The sequence below is a fragment of the Gambusia affinis genome, linkage group LG21 (assembly GCF_019740435.1).
Source record: "Gambusia affinis linkage group LG21, SWU_Gaff_1.0, whole genome shotgun sequence".
Lineage (NCBI taxonomy): Eukaryota > Metazoa > Chordata > Actinopteri > Cyprinodontiformes > Poeciliidae > Gambusia > Gambusia affinis.
The window spans coordinates 1702374-1726335 of NC_057888.1; the positions used below are offsets into that span (position 1 = coordinate 1702374).

General features: G+C 40.7%; 2 protein-coding genes across 3 annotated transcripts; one reads left to right on the forward strand and one right to left on the reverse strand.

Annotated features, from left to right (window-relative positions):
* Positions 1 to 1612: 1612 nt before the first annotated feature.
* On the reverse strand, positions 1613 to 5793 carry LOC122824447 (beta-1,4-galactosyltransferase 2-like). 2 transcript variants are annotated; one of them, XM_044105157.1, is made up of 3 exons: positions 4452 to 4636; positions 3572 to 3852; positions 1613 to 2568 (listed from the first exon to the last, which is right to left on the reverse strand). In XM_044105157.1, the coding sequence occupies exons 1-3, from the start codon at positions 4558 to 4560 to the stop codon at positions 1900 to 1902; spliced, it is 1059 nt and encodes a 352-aa protein (XP_043961092.1). In that variant the 5' UTR covers positions 4561 to 4636; the 3' UTR covers positions 1613 to 1899. The 2 variants fall into 2 exon arrangements, with proteins under 2 accessions (XP_043961092.1, XP_043961093.1); XM_044105158.1 differs by lacking the exon at positions 4452 to 4636 and adding an exon at positions 5668 to 5793 and having other exon boundaries at positions 1642 to 2568.
* On the forward strand, positions 5664 to 23803 carry chrnd (cholinergic receptor, nicotinic, delta (muscle)). Its single transcript, XM_044105087.1, has 12 exons — positions 5664 to 5783; positions 7588 to 7733; positions 17052 to 17096; positions 17168 to 17277; positions 17700 to 17855; positions 17922 to 18031; positions 18946 to 19146; positions 19910 to 20021; positions 20882 to 20996; positions 21355 to 21565; positions 22537 to 22655; positions 23005 to 23803. The coding sequence occupies exons 1-12, from the start codon at positions 5726 to 5728 to the stop codon at positions 23185 to 23187; spliced, it is 1566 nt and encodes a 521-aa protein (XP_043961022.1). The 5' UTR covers positions 5664 to 5725; the 3' UTR covers positions 23188 to 23803.
* The last annotated feature ends 159 nt before the right edge of the window (positions 23804 to 23962 follow it).

Below are 23962 nucleotides of genomic sequence, written 5' to 3' on the forward strand. Positions count from 1 at the left end.
TAATGTGTCATGAAAAAAAATCCCTTGGATCAAATTTTCTTTCTGTATAAATAATAAAACTTTAAGTGTAGATGTGCACCAACTACAGTTTTCTACCAATACCAATTTTTTGTCTGAAATACTAAATAGTAGTATTTTATTTACTCTCAACATCATTAGCTAAAACAACTAAAGTTAACTAAAACTGGTTACATTTATTTTCATCGAGGCTTCCAGCTGCAGATGAGACGCTATTTAAATAATTTATTTTATCTGCAGGTCGGAAAAAACAACCAGGTCTGGGTTTAGCTTGTAGCATTGAATTCAGCTTTCTAAGAAAAACTGTTTAATCAGTTTATTTATTACTGTATCCAGGAGGTAAGCTTGGTTATACTTTTTCCCCAGAATGAATGAAATTTCTGGGATTTCTCCCCTTCACTTGGATTCCTCCGGCCGATTTCTGACCAGCCAACCAGCGAACAGAAGGAGTTTTGAACTGTGACATCAATTTTCTGCTCTGATTTAGAGCTGTTGTCTGCCAGCAGCAGAGGAAGTGAAACATTAGCAATGCAGAGCCCGGCCACTAAAGCCACAATGAACCAAACAGCTGCAGCTGATCCAGAATGCTGCTGCTGGAGTTCTGACTAAAACCAGGAAGATAGAGCACATAACACCAGTTTTAAAGTCTCTCCACTGGCTCCCTGTAGCTCAAAGAATAGACTTTAAAATACTGTTGTTAGTTTATAAATCACTGAATGGTTTAGCACCACAATACATTAAAGATTTGCTGCTGTTGTATTAACCTTCCAGAACCTCTCAGGTTCTGGTTCTGGTCTGCTCTGCATCCCCAGAACCAGAACCAAACGAGGAGAAGCAGCATTTAGCATCTATGCACCAAAAATCTGGAACAAACTTCCAGAAAACTGTAAAACAGCTGAAACACTGACTTCCTTTAAATCTCAACTAAAAACCCACTTGTTTAGAGTTTTATTAGAAATGTAATCAATTACAAATTTATTAACGGAATCTGACTTTATATTGTTTTTATTGTTGATTCTATGTTGCATTGTGTTTCTGTGTTTGATTTGATGTAAAGCTCTTTGAAATGCCTTGATGCTGAAATGTGCTGTACAAATAAAATTTGATTTGATTTTGATTTAAAGCAAATAGGAGTTGATTTTTAACCTCTTACACCCTAAGCGAGCCGAGATCACATGGCAGCTGGACCCACCGGTGGGTCCGTCGGGTTCTAGAGGTTAACCAGCTCCTTTTATTAACTAGTTGGGAGCAAAAATGTTGCCAAGAATCACTGTCCTTGTGTTTTCTACTCTTCTTGAGGTCACATGGCTGAAAGGGAATTTAGCTTGAAATTACATTGAAATGATCTTCTCAATTAGGGAAATATCAGAAATGACAACACTGGAGGAATTCCTACATTTATATGGAGCTAAATCTGTGCCATAAAGTTTGCTCAAAACAAAAACAAAAAGATTTGAAACTGATTATTTTGAAGCTGAAAAAGAAGTTTTGGAAACTGCTGCCATTTTTTCAAAAAGGTTTTTTTTTTTTCACAAGTTGTGGGATGGTGAAATAAAAACACTATAACAGCAAAACATGCCAGAACATCAAGATATTATTTGTGCATTTAAATTGTCTCTTTATTCTCACATACCATTGTTCTGCTGTATCGTATTTATGAATAAATTAGTGTGTTACTGCCGGATACCAGCAAGACAAACGATTTCTTGTTGGCTGAGAAAATTAGTTGGGTAAAAAAGTCTCTGTGCTTCCTGGTAACTAAAGTTCATACATTCAACTTTTGCAGCCTCACACTTTCATATCATGATTGTTATTTTCCAAGATAATAAACCCATGTTTAAGAAAACACACACAAAGCCATAACTGCCAGCAGTGTTTAAATCACTGTGATGGAGCCTGAAGGTCCACAGAGACGAAAGTGTACAAGACGTCCTTCAGAACCTCGTTGACAGTAAAGTTGAGTGAATTTAGTCCATCAGTGTCAATATTCTCTGCCGTTTTTTGCATTTTGATGGCGTTTTCTGGATTCACCTCGTTGTGCAAGTCTCTTCCATGTTTGATCATTTTGTATCTTGCAATCCGAGCGTCCGGCCGAGTTATGGACATTCCTCTGACCGTGATTCTGTTGTACAGGTCGTCATCCTCGCCGCCCCAGCCCCAGAAAGTGTTTGAGAAACCGTTGACTTTCAGGAACTGCTCCTTCGTCAGCAGGGAGACGCCGCCAAAGGCTGTTTGTGAGGATAATATGTAGTTAAATTTATCTATCGCCACAGACAAATGTCTGGGATGGTCAGAACATCTGTAGAGGTTTCTGTCGTCCAGAGGTATCAGGTCGACATCGGAAAACACAAAACAGTCGTAATCGTATTCGATCAGTGCTTCAACAAATCCGATGTTCATCAGCTTGGCCCGGTTGAACGTCCCGTCTCCGTCCTGGTTGATGACGTACACACCGTAGTCCAGCTGCTGACGCATCAGGACCGGATGGAGGTAGAAGAGCCAGTGGGTCAGATGTTCATACCGGTTTCTGAACGGGATGATGACAACCACCTGGAGATGGACGCAGGTAGAGTTTGAACTGGCAGAACCAGTGAGACTTTATGGACCCTGTTACTGTTTAAATGTCGCGCACAACTGGAGGAGGTCCGGTCCGGTCCGGTCCGGTCCTGGAGAGCAACTTTTAGATCCATCCTAACTCCAACAGACCGGGATCTGATGTCTGAATTTCCTCAGCAGCAGTCATTCAGTTCTGAACAGGCCTGGTAATATTACTACATATATTACTAAAATAATACTTTGGATAATAATTTTAAAAATACTCTTTGAATGAAATTGTAAAAATGTATATTTTAAATGCACATTTAAAAAATATATTACTAATATATAAACAATACTTTAGTTTTCTGAAAACGTACTATTTTGACTGAGCAGTAATTTAAATTATTATATTTTAGTAAACCTTAAATATAAGCACATTTATATGACAGAAAAAGCCATATATACCTGAAGTACACAAATGTGATAGTACACTTCAAATTGTGATTTTCTATAATTTAATTACTATTAAAATACACAAAATGAGTTGTTCCACAATAACTCACTTCAAGTTAACTAACCTGAACTATACTGATGGTTAGCCTAGCATCAAGCATGCTAACATTTAACATACTTGGTATATTTATTTTTCACAAGGGCAGATTCAAACTAAATTATATATAATTTATATAAATATATATATATATATAACTTTGGAAGCTTGAAATGTAAAAGTTAAATATGATAATGTTTTATTATCTCAAACCAAACATCTCAGTTTTCATGTTTTCATTTCCAGGAAGGTTTAACGGAAGTTTTTTGGATTCAAACGTAATTTAGAAACTTTAACTATTTTACTGATTACTTTTTATTTAAATGTCCCAAAAACCTAGAAAACTGAGATGCTTGGTTTCAAACAGTAAAACATTTTCTTCCACGTGTTTTGAAATCGTGTAAATAAACTAACTATGACTGCATTTATTAATTTTGAACAGGTTTTCATGAACGTTCCCGTCACCTTTTGCCTTGCGGTGCAGTCCGGGGGTTTGAACCGGCCTCCCTGCTGCAGCACCGAGCCCAGCTGCTCCCTGACCCGGTCCAGACTGCGTTCAGTTTCAAACTCCACCAGAAGCGGACCCACCAGAGACGGAGGTGTGTCGGGACACGGACCCGGAGGCTGAGCCGGTTTAGCCGAGGTCGCTGCTGTTTTCCGGGAGACGCCTGGAGTTTTCCTCACCCAAACACGATCCATCATCTTCCCAAAAACACTCCGGTTGCTTTTCACCGCCTCTTGTAGCGCTGAAGGAGAAAACAAAGAAGTGTCTTTGGTTTGGAGGAAAAACACGGCGGATAACGTCAGAATGAACAAGGCAGGAAGCGCCAGGACTCTGGAGATTTTCTCCATCTCTGGTGTTCAGTTCTGAAGCGGTTCTGAAGGTTCTGAAGCGGTTCTTGCTGTGCAACCTGAACGTTCAGATCGAGATCCGCTTCCTCATTTGGCTCACATGTTGTCTGAGAGGTTTGACTTCACTCTACTACACCTGCATTGTGACTTACCTGCAGACAACATCAGATATATTTGATAGAATATGATGATGCAATAATTGATCAGAACATCTATTTCCGGGATGTCCAAAGTTTCAACAACTCAGCTCACCATTTTTACAGACAAATAACTCTTGAAATATTTATTCATTTAGGTACGAGACATTTTTTAGCAATAAATCTCCAAAATGCTAAAAAATGTTTCTACTTAAACAGCAGAAACTGTTTCCACTTTGATCCTTTTGTACAAAAATGTGACTTTGATTTATTAAAAATGTGTTGGTTGATCAGCAACAACTGCAGCTGCGTGTTTGAAGACTTGCTCTGAGTGTCTGACTGCGGTTCTGACTCACTTTGCTCTGCAGAACTGTTCTTACTCAGCCACACTGAGGTTTTCCTCTTTGAACCACATGCACAGTCAGTTCCTGTCAGACTTTGTCTAGACCACTCCAGAGTCTCCATCTTGTTTTCCTCTCAGTCTTGCTGGGTGTTTTGAATTTGTTCTGATTTAATACAAAACAGGAATTATCAGGTTGAGTTTATTTTCTTAGACATAGTTTGTCTAAAACAAAAAGACAAATTACGTATTTTTAAAACTTTTCTCACAGTAGACATGATAATAGATGCACATTTAAAAAATGTTTTAAATGTTACATTTGCAGCTTGCAGAATTGGATCAGAAACATTTCATTACAGTTTGCAGATTAAAAACTTCCAGATCTTAAGATGCAGCAGATATTTCTGTCGCAGTACGAAACGTTACTGCTGAGAGAAACGACAATATTGTTGTTTTGAGACCATTTTCAACTAATATAATGGTAATAATGGCATAATAATGCAAGAACACATTCTCAAAGAAAAATTTAATCAACATTTACCACTGGAACTGGAAGACATTTTAAACATCCTAAATAAACAAACAAAACAACAGAAACAACAAATGAAATGAATCATGAAATCTGTGAACTAAACTGTCCTTCAGAGAAAAGAAACTAAAGCAGCACAAAGACTTTTATCATCCAGATTCTGGTGAAAAGAGAAAAACAATAAATCATGATTGATCTAATTTGAATTGATTTATTGTTTATTGTGAACATAACCGTGTATTCGGCCCTTTTTCTGTTTTTCACACGTCTCGTGTTTTTATTTATATCCTAAAAACACTAAAATACTGGAGACACCACACAGTCAAGTCCAGAGGAATCTGGTAGACATGACAGTTTCATCCTGAATCATGTTTCATTCTGCTCCTTCAGACTAGCCGGCAGTGATCCTGCAGCTGTTGCTCTTCCAGCAGCTGGCCTCTTTACAGAATGAATACTCCAGTTTTGTCTCAATCAGTCCCATTAAATGTAAATATAATCAATTTAAGCAGTGTTGTAAACACAGTGCAGCCATGTTTGTTTAACATCTCAGTTCTGCAGCAGAAATAAATCCTGGAATGTTCTGCATGTTCCCGGCTCGTCTCGTTCTGCTTCCTGTAAGGAGAAGAGCTGCCGCTCCGCCAGCCTGTTGTCGCTTTTCTATTTTCTGCCCTCTGTGTTTCTGCAGCTGCTGCTTGTCACTCACAGTTTCCTGCGTGAAGGTCGGCGGTAGAGCGGGTTCTGGTCCAGTCAGGCAGTCCGCCATGGAGCCGCACCGATCAGCGCCGGTCGCCTTGCTGCTGCTGACGCTCTTCTCCTCAGGTCAGTCCAGCTAAACCTCCATCTGGTTTGTTACTGCTGTAGATCCAGAACGGACAGAAATGACAACATTTCACTGAAAAAACTCTAAATCTTACCAGAGAAATAATCTGCTAATGGAACCAGAACGTTCTGACTTACAACAAGATCCTCTGTGTTGTGATTTAGTTTAGTTTTATTTCAGCTGAACTAGAAACTAAACCAAAAGTTTAGTTTCTAGTTCAAACGTGTAAACTAAAAATACACGTTTTCTGTTTAAAAACCGGAAACCAAACCAACCCTTCATACATTTCACATTTCACAGAGATCTTTTTTATAAACTTTCTAAGATTTTAGCAGAAAAAATCAGCCACAAAAAGAAGAAAAATAATCACGTTCTGATTATTGTTGTTTTTTTTCCCCACCAGGGGTCTTTTTGTGGCTCTAGTGTCTCTTATGCAACAGCAGGCTGACAGGAAGGGGGGAAGACATGCGGCAAATGTTGTCGGGTCCGGGAATCAAACCCGCGACGGCCGCGTCGAGGACTGAAGGCCTCCAAACGTGGGGCGCGCTAACCTCTACGCCCCATCATGTTCTGATTATAATCAGATTATAATCAGAATGTGATTATTTTGTTTCTTTTTCAGATGTTTTCAGACAATAAATCTGCAAAACTGAAACTGAAACAGCAGAAAAACTAAAACTAAACGTTCTGAAACTAAAAGAACAGAAAGTTATTATGAAACTGAGGAGAGAAGAGCCAAAAAAACTAAAATACTCAGGAGGACAAAAGTATTTGGTAAAAAGATCTGAAGTTCTGAATAACTGGTCAAATTATTAACCATTTAAAAAGTAAAAATTTCATCGTCAGACGGAGCAAAAATATGAAGTTCAGTGAAAATTTTTATATTTTAAGGATCAAAATTTTAATTTCATTTGATTTTGTTGGTTCTGTTGATACCGGCCGGTTCCATGGTTCTGTTTGGTTCTGCTGGTTCTGGTCGGTTCTGTTCAGTTTTGTTGGTTCTGCTCATTCCTGCTGGTTCTGCTGGTTCCGTTGAGTTCTGGTTGGTTCCGTTGGTTCTGGTTGGTTCCGTTGGTTCCGGTTGGTTCTGGTTGGTTCTGCTGGTTTCGTTGGTTCCGGTTGGTTCCGGTTGGTTCCGTTGGTTCCGTTGGTTCCGGTTGGTTCCGTTGGTTCCGGTTGGTTCCGTTGGTTCCGGTTGGTTCCGTTGGTTCCGGTTGGTTCCGGTTGGTTCCGGTTGGTTCCGTTGGTTCCGTTGGTTCCGGTTGGTTTCGTTGGTTCCGGTTGGTTCCGTTGGTTCCGGTTGGTTCCGGTGGTTCCGGTTGGTTCTGTTGGTTCTGGTTGGTTCTGCTGGTATCAGTCCCTGCTCTCTCAGCTCGTGGTCTCAGAAACCCGACCCGTTTCCCTCCTGCTGTGAGGCTCCAAACGGTTCTTTTGTGTTTTAACCAAGAATCCAGAAACAGAAACAAACTGCAGCTTTTATGAAAGTTTTCTAAGTTTTTAAAAGTTTAAACGTTAAATGATTAACGGTTCGACCCGTTGCTCAGTCCAGTCGACTTTTCACCAAATACTTTTTACTTTTCCTGGAGTAAATACCGTTGAAGTAACTTTACTCTGATCTGCTCTGGTTCTGATGATATTTGGATCAGCAGCATCACAGTTCAGAACTCTTTCAGTATTTCTCCTTTCTAGACTCTGTTAGTGAAGGTCATTAAGGTCGTTCTCGCTCTGAGGTCAAAGGTGATTCATGAATAAGTCTTCTACACTGTTAGCTTCCTGAAGCTAACGTTTTGATCCGTTTGTCAGAGTGTTGGTGCCGGAACGAGGAGGAGCGTCTGATCAACCACCTGTTTGTGGAGAAAGGATACAACAAGGAGCTGCGGCCCGTGAAGAAGCAGCAGGAAGTGGTCGACGTTTTCCTGGCGCTGACGCTCTCCAACCTCATCTCTCTGGTAGGAAACCTGGCAGCTCCGGATCCTTTAGGGAAAAATCTCCTTCATCTGGCAGTCGGCTGGAACCATGAATCCTGATGAACCAGTTATTAAATAATTCAATAACTCCGATTTGGCTGACTGGAGTATGCAGACACCCTCAGAGCAGCAATTAACCCAAAGCTGTACAATATTTATATTCAATTAGTCTTTTAAATGAAAATGTCTTCGTCTGTAGAGGTTTTATCTTCACCTGGTTCAGATTCAAACTCATTTCCATTTTCAGCCGTAACAAGATGATGAATATCTTTGTGGTCCAGGATGATAAAATGATAAAACATTAACAAACTGTTCACCTATCAATAAATAAATAACTTTCTCTACATTCCTAAAAACACTTATCAGGATTTAGAGATTGTTTTGGTGATTTTTTAAAATATTTGTTAGGAATTTTACTCTGTTTGTGTTGATGTATAAATATAACTTCCTGTTACTCGTATGGATCATGTCTAATGCAGCAGTGTAAGAAACACTGCCACCTGCAGGCGGGAGTTAGCAGTCACTTAAACCCAAAGGTTTTCACCATTTTTCAGAAAATGTAAAATAAATTCCAAGTTATTAATTAATGTTAAAAAATGCAGAGATGTGTTAATATTTTGTGACGTGAAAAACTGGAGAGTCTGGAGGGCCACATAAAAAGCTGCTGAGGGCCAAATTTGGCCCCCGCGCCTTGAGTTTGACACATAATGGCACTAAAGGAATTCTGTTATTGCAGAAAGAAATTGAATTATTTGTTTATTTGAATCTTTTAATGAATTTTTAATACTGGATAAAAAAGTTTAAGCTTTAAACAAAAAATCTGTAAAACATACCAATTTATTTTAATCCGATTAATCAATTAATCATCAGAATAATCAATTACTAAAATAACCGTTAGTTGCAGCTGTAACAGAGAGAAAATTGTGTATGAGTGTGTATTTGAATTTTGCTCAAAATAATAATAATAATAATAGTGTGTATGTGTTTGGGATTTTCAATTTATGTGTTTGAGCCACCTAGTGGTGTGATGAGTGACTGCACGCAACGGGTCCTTCAGGCGCTCTCTCGGCTTCCCCCATCAGAGTTCTGAGGAGCGCTGGTGGAGGTAGGTGCGAGAGAGGCAGCTCTTTGCTAATTTTTTTTACTTAGGGTCATATTTTTCTAGTTCAACAATTAATAAAATACTGAGAGATCATTTAATATTTAGAAATATAATTTATAAAATTTTCTTGTGGTTGGACTGGAAAAATATGACCCTATGAGTGAGAGCAGCGCCAGTTGGTGTTTGTGGCTGACAACCGGTCATAACGCTAACTGCGTCTTTTGTTTTTTTCAGCTGTGGACCAGTTGTGTGGAGTCACATTATTTCTGTTCATAACACATTAGGTGAGTTCAATATGTATATATATATATGTATATATAGGAGAATAAATGAATAAATAAGTAGGTGGATCATTTTGTGAATGTGGCTGGCGACTGTCGGCTGCTATGGCAGTTGCTTTATTGCTATGGTCGGTTATTGTCAGTTATTTTACTGTTTGACTGTGTTATTTAAAAAAAAAATAAAAAATAAATCTATACGATCACATCTGAAAATAAATAAAAAAAAAACCCAGAGTTCTGAGGAGCGCTGGTGGAGCTGTGGACCAGTTGTGTGGAGTCACATTATTTCTGTTCATAACACATTAGGTGACAAACAACAAGAGGGTTACACTGGTGCCGTGACTCCGTGATCCCTGATCGGCTTGATGCTGTTCGCCGGGTTGCTGCGTCGTCCACCTACAAGCTGCCTCTTCACCTCAAGACGCGTCAACACACCTGTGTTACAAGGTTAAAGGACTGAGGGGAGAAAATTTATTGTCAATAAGTGACTGATTTTTATTTGAGTGTGTTTTATTTTCATTATTCCATTTTGAAATGGCAGAGAGATTCCAATCAAATGTTGAAAATGTTTACAATCAACCCTCCTTTGGGAGAGGTAGAGGTGTAATGGGTCTCACTTTTCAGTCAGGAGTGGCAGTTGGGTCGGATTTTTGTGCCTCACCCATGTTACCTACAAGTAATAGACCTCAGGGATTAGCTTTCTATCCAGCTGAGACACCTATGGAGCAGATGTCGTTGGGGGGCCCGAGTCATTCTACATTTAATGCTGGCCATGACTTACACCTATTAAGTGACATGATTTATCAGTTAGGTTCACAGATTGGAGAGTCCATTGCAAATAAATTGTTGTCTTCTGGTGTTGATGAGAAAAAAGAAACCCAAAATGCCACCTGTTTGAAACAAGACGGTGCACATATTGAAAACACTTCTGTCTTTGATAGTCAAAAATTCAATGTCATTGTAAAATCAGAAACAGCACCTCCAATTTTTAGAGGTGAGAATACTGACAAACATTCTGTTACTGAGTGGGTTGAAATGATGAGAGGATACCTTAGAAGGCAGAACTACAATAGTTCCATACAAACAGAGGAGATTATGGGGAGGCTAATGGGCAGAGCCAGAGATGTGGTTAAGATTGGTCTTAAAAGTGACCCTGTTTTAAACGCTACATGCTCCCCAGATGTAATTTATAACATGCTGATTCAATACTTCAGTCACACATCCTCCTGTCTGCCGCTGCAAGACTTCTACTCCACACTGCCATTTCAAAAAGAGGACGCCTTTGACTACTGGATTCGCCTCAACAAAGCTGCAGAAATGGCTGAAGAAGGTTTAAAGCGTCAAGGGAAACAAACTGATGATATGAGCAGTGAAATTTCTAAAATGTTTGTAAAACACTGCCCTGATGCAGAACTGGCTTCAGTATTCAAGTACAAGCAAATACATGAATGGACCTCAAAAGACATTCAGGTGAGGCTAGATGAGCACCAGAGAGAGCGTGTGTCCAGGATCAAAATACCAATCCACAAACCATCTGCAGCCCCACTGTTCTGCTGTGAAACACACATTGAATCCCAAGTCCATGGTGGTGCACAAAGATCAAATAATGTTTTGTCCTCTTATAATGTACAGCCTGGTTCTGAGGCCCCACCAAATTTGTGTTCCCCTGTGATGGTACAGAACCAGCAGTTGGCCACTACATTAGATTCCCCTTCTCCACAGTCTTTCCCTCCTGCTCTACAATCTGCAAAGCAGCACAGCCAGTTCTCACAAGTGCAGTACCAACCTTTTGCTTCAGTCCCACAAAGTCAGCAGCTCAGGCTCCCCCAAGAAGGTGCCATGCTTGGAGAGATGATGTCTATGCTCAGGCAGGTCCTTGATAAAATTCAGGTTGGTGGCCAGGTATCATCTGCTCGCAACAAGCGCGCATGGGGTCGAGCCAGACCTGTTATAAACTGTCGTATATGCAATGATGACAAACACACCACAGAAGCCCACTGCCGTTCAGACCGCCTTTGTTTCACATGCTTCAGCCCTGACCACACAAGGCGCTCTTGTCCAAATAGAGCTGTCCCAACAGAAAATGTGCAGGGAAACTAAGCGACCTGTGCCTGGAGGGAGACCGCATGGGTCAAAGTGATTCCTCCCACATACTTGACGCTGCTGAACTGTACCAAAATATTCAAAGACTAAATGAGTCTGAGAATATTATTATGCAAGAAACACAAAAAGTAAAAAGAAGTGACAGTTTATTTTACACAAATGTCAAAGTTAATGACAAATTAATTCTTGGTGCCATGCTAGACAGCGGCTCGATGGCATGCTCGTTGAGCGACGTAGCCCTACAGTCACTGATTAATTCTGGTGTTGTAATCTCTCACCAGGAGGCTACCGACATTGTATTTGTGGGATGTGGTGGTTCCAGAGTAAGACCGACCTCGATAGTGGATCTGAATATGGAGATCTATGGATGCCAGTTGTCGGTCCCCACCTTTGTAGTGAAAAACCAACAGACTGATCTGCTTCTGGGCTCCAATGTCATCAGGCAACTATTGCACTTGTTAAAGAAAGACTCCTCCTACTGGGCAGCAGTTTCTACACCTCACAAAGGTCTCCCAGAACTCGAGGAGTTCCTCTCCCTTCTTGCTGGCCTGGACCGTTGGTCTGGTGAGAATGTCCTAGACAAAGTTGGCACAGTGAGATGTAACACAGCTGTTACTCTGGAGGCTGGCACTGAATATCTTGTATGGGGCAAACTTCCCAAGGGCACAAAATTATCACCTGGTCTAACTGTGATGTCTGAGCCCACATCGTCACATTCCGCTCCCCGTGGCATTTTGGTGGCGAGAGCTGTGATATCACTCTGGGGAGACAGGTTAGTCCCTCTCAAGATTTTAAATGCTTCCAGTGGTCCTGTCACCATACGTAAGAATGCTAGACTGGCTGATATATACACCTGTCTTGCTATGGAGGACCTAGATATACAAGATGTAACATGCTCATATCAGGCCACCTCTGTCAAATCCACTGATGTTGATTCTGCAGTAGAAAACAATGACAATATACAGGAAAGACTGAGAAGTGCTGGTCTGGGGGATCTGGACCTACAGTCTTGTGATGTATCAGATGATTGGCGGAGGAAGCTAGCAGATCTAGTGATCAATTACAAGGATGTCTTCTCCGCCACCACTGAGACTGTGGCGAGGCGAAAGAATTTGTTCACAGGATCCGGCTCACTGATGAGAGACCCTTTCGGCTGCCCTATCGCCGCGTGCCTCCTGCTGAGTACCAGAAACTCCGTCAAGTTCTGAATGAGATGGAGGAGAAAGAAATTATACGAAAATCAACGAGTGAATTTGCCTCACCTCTTGTCCTAGTTTGGAAAAAGAACGGTGACTTAAGGATCTGCACAGACTTTAGATGGCTCAACAGACGGACCCTGAAGGATGCTCATCCCCTACCACATCAGGCTGACTGCTTGGCTGCCTTGGGAGGAAACATGTTCTTTAGTACAATGGACCTCACATCTGGTTTTTACAACATGCCACTCCATGAAGATGACCGCAAATACTCCGCCTTTACAACACCCATGGGGTTGTATGAATACAACAGACTTCCCCAAGGCCTGTGCAACAGCCCAGCCAGCTTTATGAGGATGATGGCCTCAATATTTGGTGACCAGAACTTTCTCAGCCTACTATGTTACCTCGATGATTTGCTGGTGTTTGGACCATCTGAGGAAGTCGCTCTCGAGAGGTTAGAGATGGTGTTCAGTCGTCTCCGTTACCACAATCTCAAACTGGCTCCTAAGAAATGTTGGCTGCTGAGAAGATCTGTGAAGTTTCTTGGTCACATAATTGACAAATCTGGTGTTTCTACAGATCCTTCTAAAGTTGAGTCCATCAGCAATATGCTCACTACAGATCTCATGGAGCCAGATGGTATCACTCCATCACATTCACGCATTCGATCATTTCTCGGCATGGTTAACTACTACCAACATTTCATCCCAAACTATTCTGCGATAGCCAGACCACTGTTTGACCTACTGGCTGGTGCAAAACAGAAACGCAAACCAAAGACACCCACTGCGAAAACTCCAGTTCCGCAAACTGACTCCAGCTGATTGGACAGACGAGCAGCTCTCTGCATTCATGGAGCTTAAGGCAGCCTTGGTTAATTCAGTAATTCTGGCCCACCCAGACTTTAACCGTCCATTTGTCCTGTCTACCGATGCATCACTAGACGGTTTGGGTGCAGTCCTCTCACAAGTTCAGGAGGGCGAAAGTGTGGCTCGTCCAATAGCATTTGCTAGCAAGTCTCTCACACGTGCTCAAAAGAAATATCCAGCCCACCGTCTCGAGTTTTTAGCACTGAAATGGTCAGTGTGTGACAAATTTAGCCACTGGCTGAAAGGACATGCATTTACAGTGTGGACAGATAACAACCCACTCACCCACATTCTCACAAAGCCACGCCTAGATGCCTGTGAACAGCGATGGGTGGCAAAGCTGGCTTCTTACGTTTTTGATATTAAATATATCCCTGGCTCTAAAAATGTGGTGGCAGATGCCTTAAGTCGCCATCCCTTCGTCAAATCTGCCGTGGGAAAAAGGCTGTTGCAGAGCCCATACAGCCAGCTACTTAATGAGGCCCTCCTGTTTCACCTGGTTCAGTACAAGAGGCCTTCAGACAGTCAAATACCAAAGACGAGGACTCCAATGTGTTGAACTTACCTGACAGCACAAAGTTTCAGTCTGTCACAAAAGATGATGTTCATGCTCTTCTTGAGACACACAGTGAATGGGAGTCTGCTGCTAGAGTACGAGCTATTGACACCCTTGAACATCTGCCTCAACTGATCCTTCCATCTCAAGACGATCAACCTGTGTTTTCAGAAACTGTATTGAGAGAAAAACAGCATAACGATCCTGTGTTATCAAGAGTGTTATACTATGTTAATCGTCGTCCGTCAAGAAGAGAAAGATCGAATGAACAAACAATGGTCATCAAATACCTCAAACACTGGGAGAAGTTTGCAGTGTCCAATGACATCCTCTATAGACTGTCTAAAGACCAAATTACCCGTAAGAGACCACCAATTTGTGGTCCCTGATTCTCTCAAGTCTGATGTTCTCAAAGGGATACATGACAATGCTGGTCATCAAGGGCAGTTCAGAAGTTTGGCTATTGCTCGTCAGAGGTTCTTCTGGCCCCATATTGACCGTGATGTCAAAGAGTACGTTCGCCAGTGTCCCAGATGTGTCATCGCAAAGTCCCCTGATCCAGATGGTCGAGCACCTCTTGAGAGTATAAAAACATCTGCACCACTGGAGATTGTGTGTATAGACTTTTGGACAGCAGAGGATTCTAACAACAGGTCCATTGATGTGCTGGTTGTAACTGACCATTTCACACGGCTCGCTCAGGCCTTTCCTTGCCGTGACCAATCTGCAAAACAAGTGGCGAGGCAGCTTTGGGACAAGTACTTTTGCATTTATGGTTTTCCTGAGAGAATCCATTCTGACCAAGGCCCATCCTTTGAAAGTCAACTCATAAGCGAACTGTTGAAAGTTGCTGGTGTGAGAAAATCTCATACGACTCCTTACCATCCAATGGGTAACGGCAGTGTGGAACGCTTCAACAGAACACTGGGAAACATGATAAGAGCACTTGCACCAGATGCAAAACAGAATTGGCCAAAACAACTTCAGACATTGACTTTCATGTACAACTGCACAGTCAATGAAACCACAGGTTATGCCCCTTTTTATTTGATGTATGGGAGAGTGCCACGCCTCCCTGTTGATGTGCTTTTTAAGAACATTCTTCAAGATCCTGAAATTGGTGGATATGACAAATATGTACTGTCCCTAACTAAAGATCTTCAAGATGCTATGGTCATAGCTCAAAATCATGCAAACAAGGAACAAGATCGACAGGCTGGTCTCTACAATCGCCAAATAAAAGGGAAATCTATTGGGGTCGGCGACCGTGTTTTAGTGTCAAACAAGCGTGAACGAGGCAAACGCAAAACTGCTGACCGCTGGGAGTCTACAGTGTACACAGTTGTGGGCATGAACCCTACAACTTACACATATCAAATAAAACACCCCACCACTGGTCAAATTCGAGTTGTGCATCGTAACCTTTTGATGCTAGTGAACTTCTTGCCTGTTGATACATCCAGTCAACTTATTGACTCCACTGCCGTCACACCTGGAAGCTCTGACATTAACTCTATTTCAGATGTTCTGGAATCAGTCATTCAGAAAAGTGAATCAAGAATCAGAACACAAGACTGGGTCAGCTCCCTATCTGATGAGCCCCTTGATGTTGCTCCTGTGAATGACTCTGAGGGGGATGTTGTCTCTGCAGCACAGGCAGACGAGGAATCTCTGTTGCCTCCTAGTGAGATGGACTGTGACAATGCTTCAGTTGACACACAGAGTGTTTGTCCACACACTTCACTAGTTGCTCAGTCTGTTACTGACACTGAGCATACCACTACTTACACAGTCAGAACTCGTGTTGGTAGGATAGTCAAGCCTGTCAATAGACTGATCCAGGTGATGACCAACATAGTTACTAATGATGATGCTAGTCAGCTTTTTGACCGGGTTTCTAATTCAGTGTTTCAAATGTTCCAGCAGAGACATTAGTAGTAATAGATTCTTTTGTAATCTGACTTTTTCCTTGTTCTGAGTTTATGTATTTATTTTTGTAATGTATATCACCACTGTTGGTACAGGTCCAGGTTTAGGGACCCCTTTTACTTTTTGGGCATGGATTATGTGGGATGTAGGCTGCATCCTGCTTCTGGGAGCTGGCAAGGAATAAGGCACCATTTTCTTGCCACTTCATCCTTTGTAAAGGATACTATTTCAGTTGGACTTTGTATATCCATGACAGCCAATTCATGTAATTTATTTATTCATTTATTTATTTCCCGTTATGGTGATAATTCTGCACTTTAACCATTTTGGTCAAAATTCAGCAGGGGTGGGTGTAACAGAGAGAAAATTGTGTATGAGTGTGTATTTGAATTTTGCTCATAATAATAATAATAATAATAGTGTGTATGTGTTTGGGATTTTCAATTTATGTGTTTGAGCCACCTAGTGGTGTGATGAGTGACTGCATAGCAGGTCCTTCAGGCGCTCTCGGCTTCCCCATCAGAGTTCTGAGGAGCGCTGGTGGAGGTAGAGTCTTGAGAGGCAGCTCTTTGCTAATTTTTTTTACTTAGGGTAATATTTTTCTAGTTCAACAATTAATAAAATACTGAGAGATCATTTAATATTTAGAAATATAATTTATAAAATTTTCTTGTGGTTGGACTGGAAAAATATGACCCTATGAGTGAGAGCAGCGCCAGTTGGTGTTTGTGGCTGACAACCGGTCATAACGCTAACTGCGTCTTTTGTTTTTTTCAGCTGTGGACCAGTTGTGTGGAGTCACATTATTTCTGTTCATAACACATTAGGTGAGTTCAATATGTATATATATATGTATATATAGGAGAATAAATGAATAAATAAGTAGGTGGATCATTTTGTGAATGTGGCTGGCGACTGTCGGCTGCTATGGCAGTTGCTTTATTGCTATGGTCGGTTATTGTCAGTTATTTTACTGTTTGACTGTGTTATTTAAAAAAAAAAAATAAATCTATACGATCACATCTGAAAATAAATAAAAAAAAAACCCAGAGTTCTGAGGAGCGCTGGTGGAGCTGTGGACCAGTTGTGTGGAGTCACATTATTTCTGTTCATAACACATTAGGTGACAAACAACAAGAGGGTTACACAGCCCTATCTGAAAAGTGTGGCATGCATCTGTTCTCTCCCTCCTACAGCTGCAGCATGATGCTGCCACTACCGTGTTTCTTATATGATGTAGTTTTTGTCTTTCCTTCTCTAGAAAGAAGTGGACGAGACGCTGCTGACAAACGTGTGGATCGATCATGTAGGTCAGAGTGTTTTTTTAATCTTTGAACCAAACCAAACCTCCGGTCTGACCTGGTTTCTCTGACGCAGGCTTGGACCGACTACCGGCTGTCGTGGAACGCCAGCGAGTTCGACGGCATCGAGATGCTGCGGCTGCCGCCCAGCATGGTGTGGCTGCCAGAGATCGTCCTGGAAAACAAGTAAAACTTTATTTCATTCAAATCAGCTCAAACAAACCCATTAAACAAAGTTTTGTTGTTTGAAGATTACATTTCTGGAGAATTGCTGTTTTTTTCTCCAGAGCACTCTTTGGGTTTCCACACGCAGGGCGGCCATTTTGTTTGACAAACTAGTTTTACTACAGAATATTAAGTATAGATGAACATTATTATTGTCCAGGTTCTAGTTCACTTTATTTTATTTTTCATTTTATACCCTGAAGGTTAATTATTGTCAAGATGTTCTGTATGTTTCATAAAGGCAAAAACTCGTTGAATATATTGTAAAAAAAAACAAACAAAAAAAAGTATATTTCTTTAATAGTGCGTGTCGTGGGACGCAGTATGAGTAGTTTATGTGATTGCAGTGATGTCATCGTGATGTCATCGCTCCCTGTGTTTAGTAACGACGCCCAGTTCCAGGTTGCCTACTACAGCAACGTCCTGGTGGATCCGTCTGGTCTCTGCTACTGGCTGCCTCCCGCCATCTTCCGCTCCTCCTGCTCCATCAACGTCAACTACTTCCCCTTCGACTGGCAGAACTGCACGCTCAAATTCACGTAGGTGGCGATGAAACGGCGCCTCCTGCAGGTCAGGAGAGGTAAACGCTGTGTGTGTTCCTGCAGCTCCCTGACCTACAACGCCAAAGAGATCAAGATGCTGCTGAAGGAAGACGGGAACGAAACTCACAAGCACACGGTGGAGTGGATCGTCATCGACCCGGCCAGCTTCACAGGCAACGTTTTTATCTTTAAACCCGGGGCGTCCAGACTTTCTGCCATGGCGGTCAAAAGTTTAGACTCAATCGTTACTGGGGCCAAAACCCCCCAAACTAAAATCAAGTAAATAAAGTAACCCAAAATCTGAACGTGATTTTTACGACGGTGTATCAGGGCCTTGTAGAAAGAAGAAAAGGAAATTTCCACCAAAAACTCAGAAATATTGTGATTAATCTCAGAAATCTTCTAGAAAAAATTTCAAAAGAACATTTTAGACACTTTTTATAGAAAATTCCAGAGGTTTTTGGCATAAATTTATTATTTACTACTGCTTTAATTCTGCATGTTGTATTAAAATAAATGCTTGTAGTTTTCAGTTTGTTTTGGGTTCTATTGAATAAATTTATTTTCAGTCATAAGAACAGGATTTGGGCGACTTTGTTTCAAAGCATTTGCTACATTTAGCCAAGTTTAAGAAAGAATCTGAGCTGATTTGTCGGTTTTTCAGTAAAAGTTTTACTTGGTTATGAAAACATGAACATATTGAGTGACAGAGGAAGGATCTGTGGTAACGCTCCTCAGTGCACTGAGGATGCAACAGTTTGTCTCTGAAGAAACTCACATTCTAGAACACTAATTTCTCTGCTAAACATCTGAAAAACATGAATCTCATCTGACACAATAACTAAAATATCTTCACATTTACATCCAGAGCTTTTTCTTTGACCTCTGATATCCATTAAATTAGAAATATTCGGTCACAGAGAAAGGCCAACAAAGTCATATTTTTGCTCTTAAACTGTCAAAATGTAACCAAATCCTTAGATTTATTAAAAAACTGCAGCAGGAACTCTGATGGGAATGAAAATGGAGATTAGATTGAGAATAATGTGTAAATCAGGAGCTGATGATGTAAAGTTTGTGTCTGCAGAGAACGGCGAGTGGGAGATCATCCACCGGCCGGCCAAGAAAAACACCTACAAGCACATCCCCATGGAGAGCAACAAGCACCAGGACATCACCTTCTACCTGGTCATCAAACGCAAGCCGCTCTTCTACATCGTCAACATCATCATCCCCTGTGTGCTCATCTCCTTCCTGGCCTCGCTGGTCTACTACCTGCCCGCCGACAGTCAGTTCAGAACCGCAGCTGCTTCACCAACTCTGAACGACTCTTACAGAAGATCTGTTGTTAATAGCTAGATTGAACTTTATTCTGAAGGTCTGTACGTAGACGGACATGACTTCCTGTCAGGAACAGGAAGTGTCATTCAATAGAAAATTATATTTTAATGCAAAGTTGTTTTAAAACTTGCAGCATTCAGTAAATAATGAAACTTTTAATACAAAGTTGACACATTAATGGACTTTTAATGGAAGTTTTGAATTAAATGTTTTTATTTGCTGAATGAAGCAACGTTGATACTTTTTAAATGGAAGTTTTCACTTAACATTTATTTGCATTAAAATAAGATTATTTACCGAATAAAGTTTTAATGGATTTTTACTGAACTTTTAATTCATTTTGCATTTAAATGTTATTAGAATTGACACTTTCAACGCAAGTTTTAATCCAACTTTGAAATTAAATGTCTTTATTTACCGAATAAATCAAAGTTGACACTTTTAATGATTTTTAAATTCACTTTTAACACAACTTTGCATTAAAATGTCATTATTTACTGAATGAAAACAGCTGTAAACATTCATGAAGTCTCCTTCATGTGTTTAACCGTATTGAGCTAGTCTGAATTTAAACCCCTTCGTAGAAAAGTGTTTGGACTTGTCAAAGTTGTAACCAGTTTTGGTTTCCTCTGGTTGAACTCAGAGCTGCTGATTTAAAGTTTTGTGATTCTGTGTTTCGGTGAGGATGAAGTTTTGTGATTTTTCTCCAGGTGGGGAGAAGATGACTCTGTCCATCTCCGTCCTGCTGGCTCAGTCTGTCTTCTTGCTGCTGATTTCCCAGCGGCTGCCGGAGACGTCCATGTCCATCCCCCTCATAGTCAAGTAGGAAAAAAGTCTTTTTATTTTCTATATCTACAGGAACAAACAGTTTAGAGTTCCTGATTGTCCTTAAATAACTTTTAAAAACACATTTTTAACTTATTTCCAGTCCAGGACTTCCTAATTTTGTTGTAGCATAAAAATAATTTAAATAAAAGTTGTAACAAAGATTAAATTGGACCTTTTTTGGTTCTTTTGCTGGTTTCACTGCAAAAACACAAAATCTTACCAAGTAATTTTGGTAGATAGATATAGAGTTTTGTTTTAAGTCAATAATTCTTTAATAAAATTCACTAGCAGATTATGTGTCTGACAAAACCTGGAAGAAACTGAAAATCAGCCGAAACACTGATCTCAACTGGAACCATAAAAAAATGAAACTTTAACCAACATGTTTATAAGTGTTGGTGGTTTTGATCAAATGTTTATTAATATGTAACATCTGTTTATTAATATGTAACATCTGTTTATTAATATGTAACATCTGTTTATTAATATGTAACATCTGTTTATTAATATGTAACATCTGTTTATTAATTAGTGACTGCCTGATGTTTTTATGGATTTTTATGTTTTATGAAGTAAAGCACTTTGAACTGTCTTGATGTTGATTGATGAAACATTTTTCATGTTATAAGTGAAATAATTTATCAGTGGAACTAGAACTTTAGGTTTTCATTAATAAAAAGGAAATATTTATTTAAAACAAACTCGTTTATGTTGCTGAAAATGTAAGTCAGTTTTGTTTTATTTCAGATGTTTTCAGTAGAAAGAATCGAATGTTTGACGGAGCAACATTTTGGTTCACCGACGTTCTTCTGTGTTTCAGCCTTTAACTTGATCAGTTTTTATGTTTTCCTCAGATACTTGATGTTCATCATGGTTCTGGTTACCATCGTCGTGTTGAACTGCGTCGTCGTTCTCAACCTGCACTTCAGGACGCCCAGCACACACGTCATGTCAGAGTGGACCAAGAAGGTGAAGAGCAGAAAAATCACAACATTTAATTCATTTTATGGCTCTCATTTCACACACTGACAGACAAACTGAAACTTTATGAAAGGAAGAAAGAAAGAAAGAAAGAAAGAAAGAATAAAAGAAAGAAAGAAAGGAAGAAAGACCAGAATAGAGAAGTTTAAATTCAGCAACTGTTAACTCCACGAGTTGTTTGGGTCGAACTGGACTGCAGTTGGTTCCAGATTTATGGCGCATAGAAGCTGAATGCGTCTCCATGTTTGGTTCTGGTTCTGTAGTGATGATAAACTAACTGCAGGATTTTAAAGTGTCTTCATTTAAATTTGAACTTTAAATGAATACTAATCAACTTTTGGTCCAGTTTTTCCTGGAGCGGTTGCCCCGGATCCTCCACATGTCCCACTCAGCGGACGACGAGCCGGCGTGGGACGGAGCGTTGCCACGGCGATCCAGCTCGGTGGGATACATCGCTGCAGCGGAGGAATATTACAGCATCAAGTCCCGAAGCGAGTTGATGTTTGAGAGGCAGTCAGAGAGACACGGGCTGAACAAACGGACCACACCCGCCTCAGGTACCAGACAGAACCAGACAGAACCAGACAGATCCAAACAGAACCAGACTGAACCTGACAGAACCAGACTGAACTGAACAGAACCTGACAGAACCTGACAGAACCAGACAGAACCAGACAGAACCAGACAGAACCTGACAGAACCAGACAGAACCAGACAGAACCAGACTGAACCAGACAGAACCAGACAGAACCAGACTGAACCAGACTGAACCTGACAGAACCAGACTGAACTGAACAGAACCTGACAGAACCAGACAGAACCAGACAGAACCAGACAGAACCAGACAGATCCAAACAGAACCAGACTGAACCTGACAGAACCAGACTGAACTGAACAGAACCTGACAGAACCTGACAGAACCAGACTGAACCAGACAGAACCAGACAGAACCAGACAGAACCAGACAGAACCAGACAGAACCAGACTGAACCAGACTGAACCAGACAGAACTGAACAGAACCAGACAGAACCTGACAGAACCAGACAGAACCAGACAGAACCAGACTGAACCAGACTGAACCAGACAGAACTGAACAGAACCAGACAGAACTGAACAGAACCTGACAGAACCAGACTGAACTGAACAGAACCTGACAGAACCTGACAGAACCAGACAGAACCAAACAGAACCAGACTGAACCAAACAGAACCTGACAGAACCAGACAGAACCAGACAGAACTGAACAGACCCGTGAGGTGGGTCAGTGGGTTCTGTGTGTGTTCAGCGGGTTCTGTGTGTGTTCAGTGGGTTCTGTGTGTGTTCAGTGGGTTCTGTGTGTGTTCAGTGGGTTCTGTGTGTGTTCTGTCTGGTTCTGTGTGTGTCAGTGGGTTCTGTGTGTGTTCTGTCTGGTTCTGTGTGTGTTCAGTGGGTTCTGTGTGTGTTCAGTGGGTTCTGTGTGTGTTCTGTCTGGTTCTGTGTGTGTTCAGCGGGTTCTGTGTGTGTTCAGCGGGTTCTGTGTGTGTTCAGTGCTGAAGCCGGTGGAAAGCGATGGAGTGATGGATCAGCTGTACGGAGAGATGAAGCCGGCGGTGGACGGAGCGAATTACATCGTCCAACACATGAGAGACAAGAACGATTACAACGAGGTGAGAGGAAACAGAAACGTCTAATTATCCAAAAATCAGATCAAACTTTATTCCACTGGACGTCACTGAACAGCCCAGTGAATTAGAGCTTCAGGATTTATCTGGAACAATGATTAAAATAACATTTTAAAAGTTATAAAAATACTAGAAATGAGTTTAACTGTTAGCAGAAGTGAGTCCAGCTTTTCTCCTGAAACTTTCCTGAATTTATTGAGTTATTTTTTAGTTCATTTCTCAGTTTGGCCCTAAAGCGGCTCTGTTCCAGGTGGATCATGTTTCCGTCTCTAGGATCATAGATCTAGGATCTAGGATCAGCGGTACAGTCTAGATCCAGATGTTCTGTGTTCAGGAGAAGGACAACTGGAGCGGTATCGCCCGGACGGTGGACCGCCTCTGCCTCTTCCTCATCACCCCAGTGATGACCTTCGGCACCGTCATCATCTTCCTCATGGGGATCTGTAACCACCCCCCCCGCCTGCCCTTCCAGGGAGACCCTCACGACTACAGCGAGGACAACCCGCGCCTGCTGTGACACCGACCCGCAGCCCGGTTCCGGTTCTGCTCATTTCTTCATGTTTGGATCTTCTGAGTTTTCTGAGGTTGAAGTGAATATTTTACATCTGGTTTTCTTTACTTTGTGTCTCCAGAACATCAGTTTTATTTAAGTTACAGACAGAATTACGTTTTAATTTTTAATGAATTTACTTTTGCATTCACCAACATAACAATATAAATCTCATTTTGTTTTTTATTAAAAAATTATTTGACTATTTTTTCCTGAATTTTCAACTTCAATGCCAGCTCTAATTAATGAAGTTTATTTATGTTTTCAATAAAAAAACAAAAACTTTATAAGTCTTGACGTGTTAAAAAATGGCAACTGATCAAAAAAAGTGATGCTGATTTTCTGTTTGCTTTGAAAATTACATGAAAACTTAAATGAAAAACAAAAATGTTATTATCACCAAAAATACTTCATATGACTTCAGATGTTCTTCAGTTTCTTTCAACAGATTCATGAATCAGGTGGTTATTAATAATAACCATTCACAATAAAACCTGCATGTTTTTTGCTTTGAATGTATATTATACCAATTTATCCTTTATTTTGTAAAGAGCAATCAAACCAAATAAAAACGTGAAGCCATTGTTTATTTTCTTATTTTTAATTTTCTAAATTGATTTTTCTTTAATTGGTCTGGTTGGTTATAATCACAATTCAATCTGTAGAGACTCAGACAGACAAAGGGGTAACCATTAGAAAAGTTTAATGACACTATGATTTAAATCTTTGGCGCTCGGGCCCC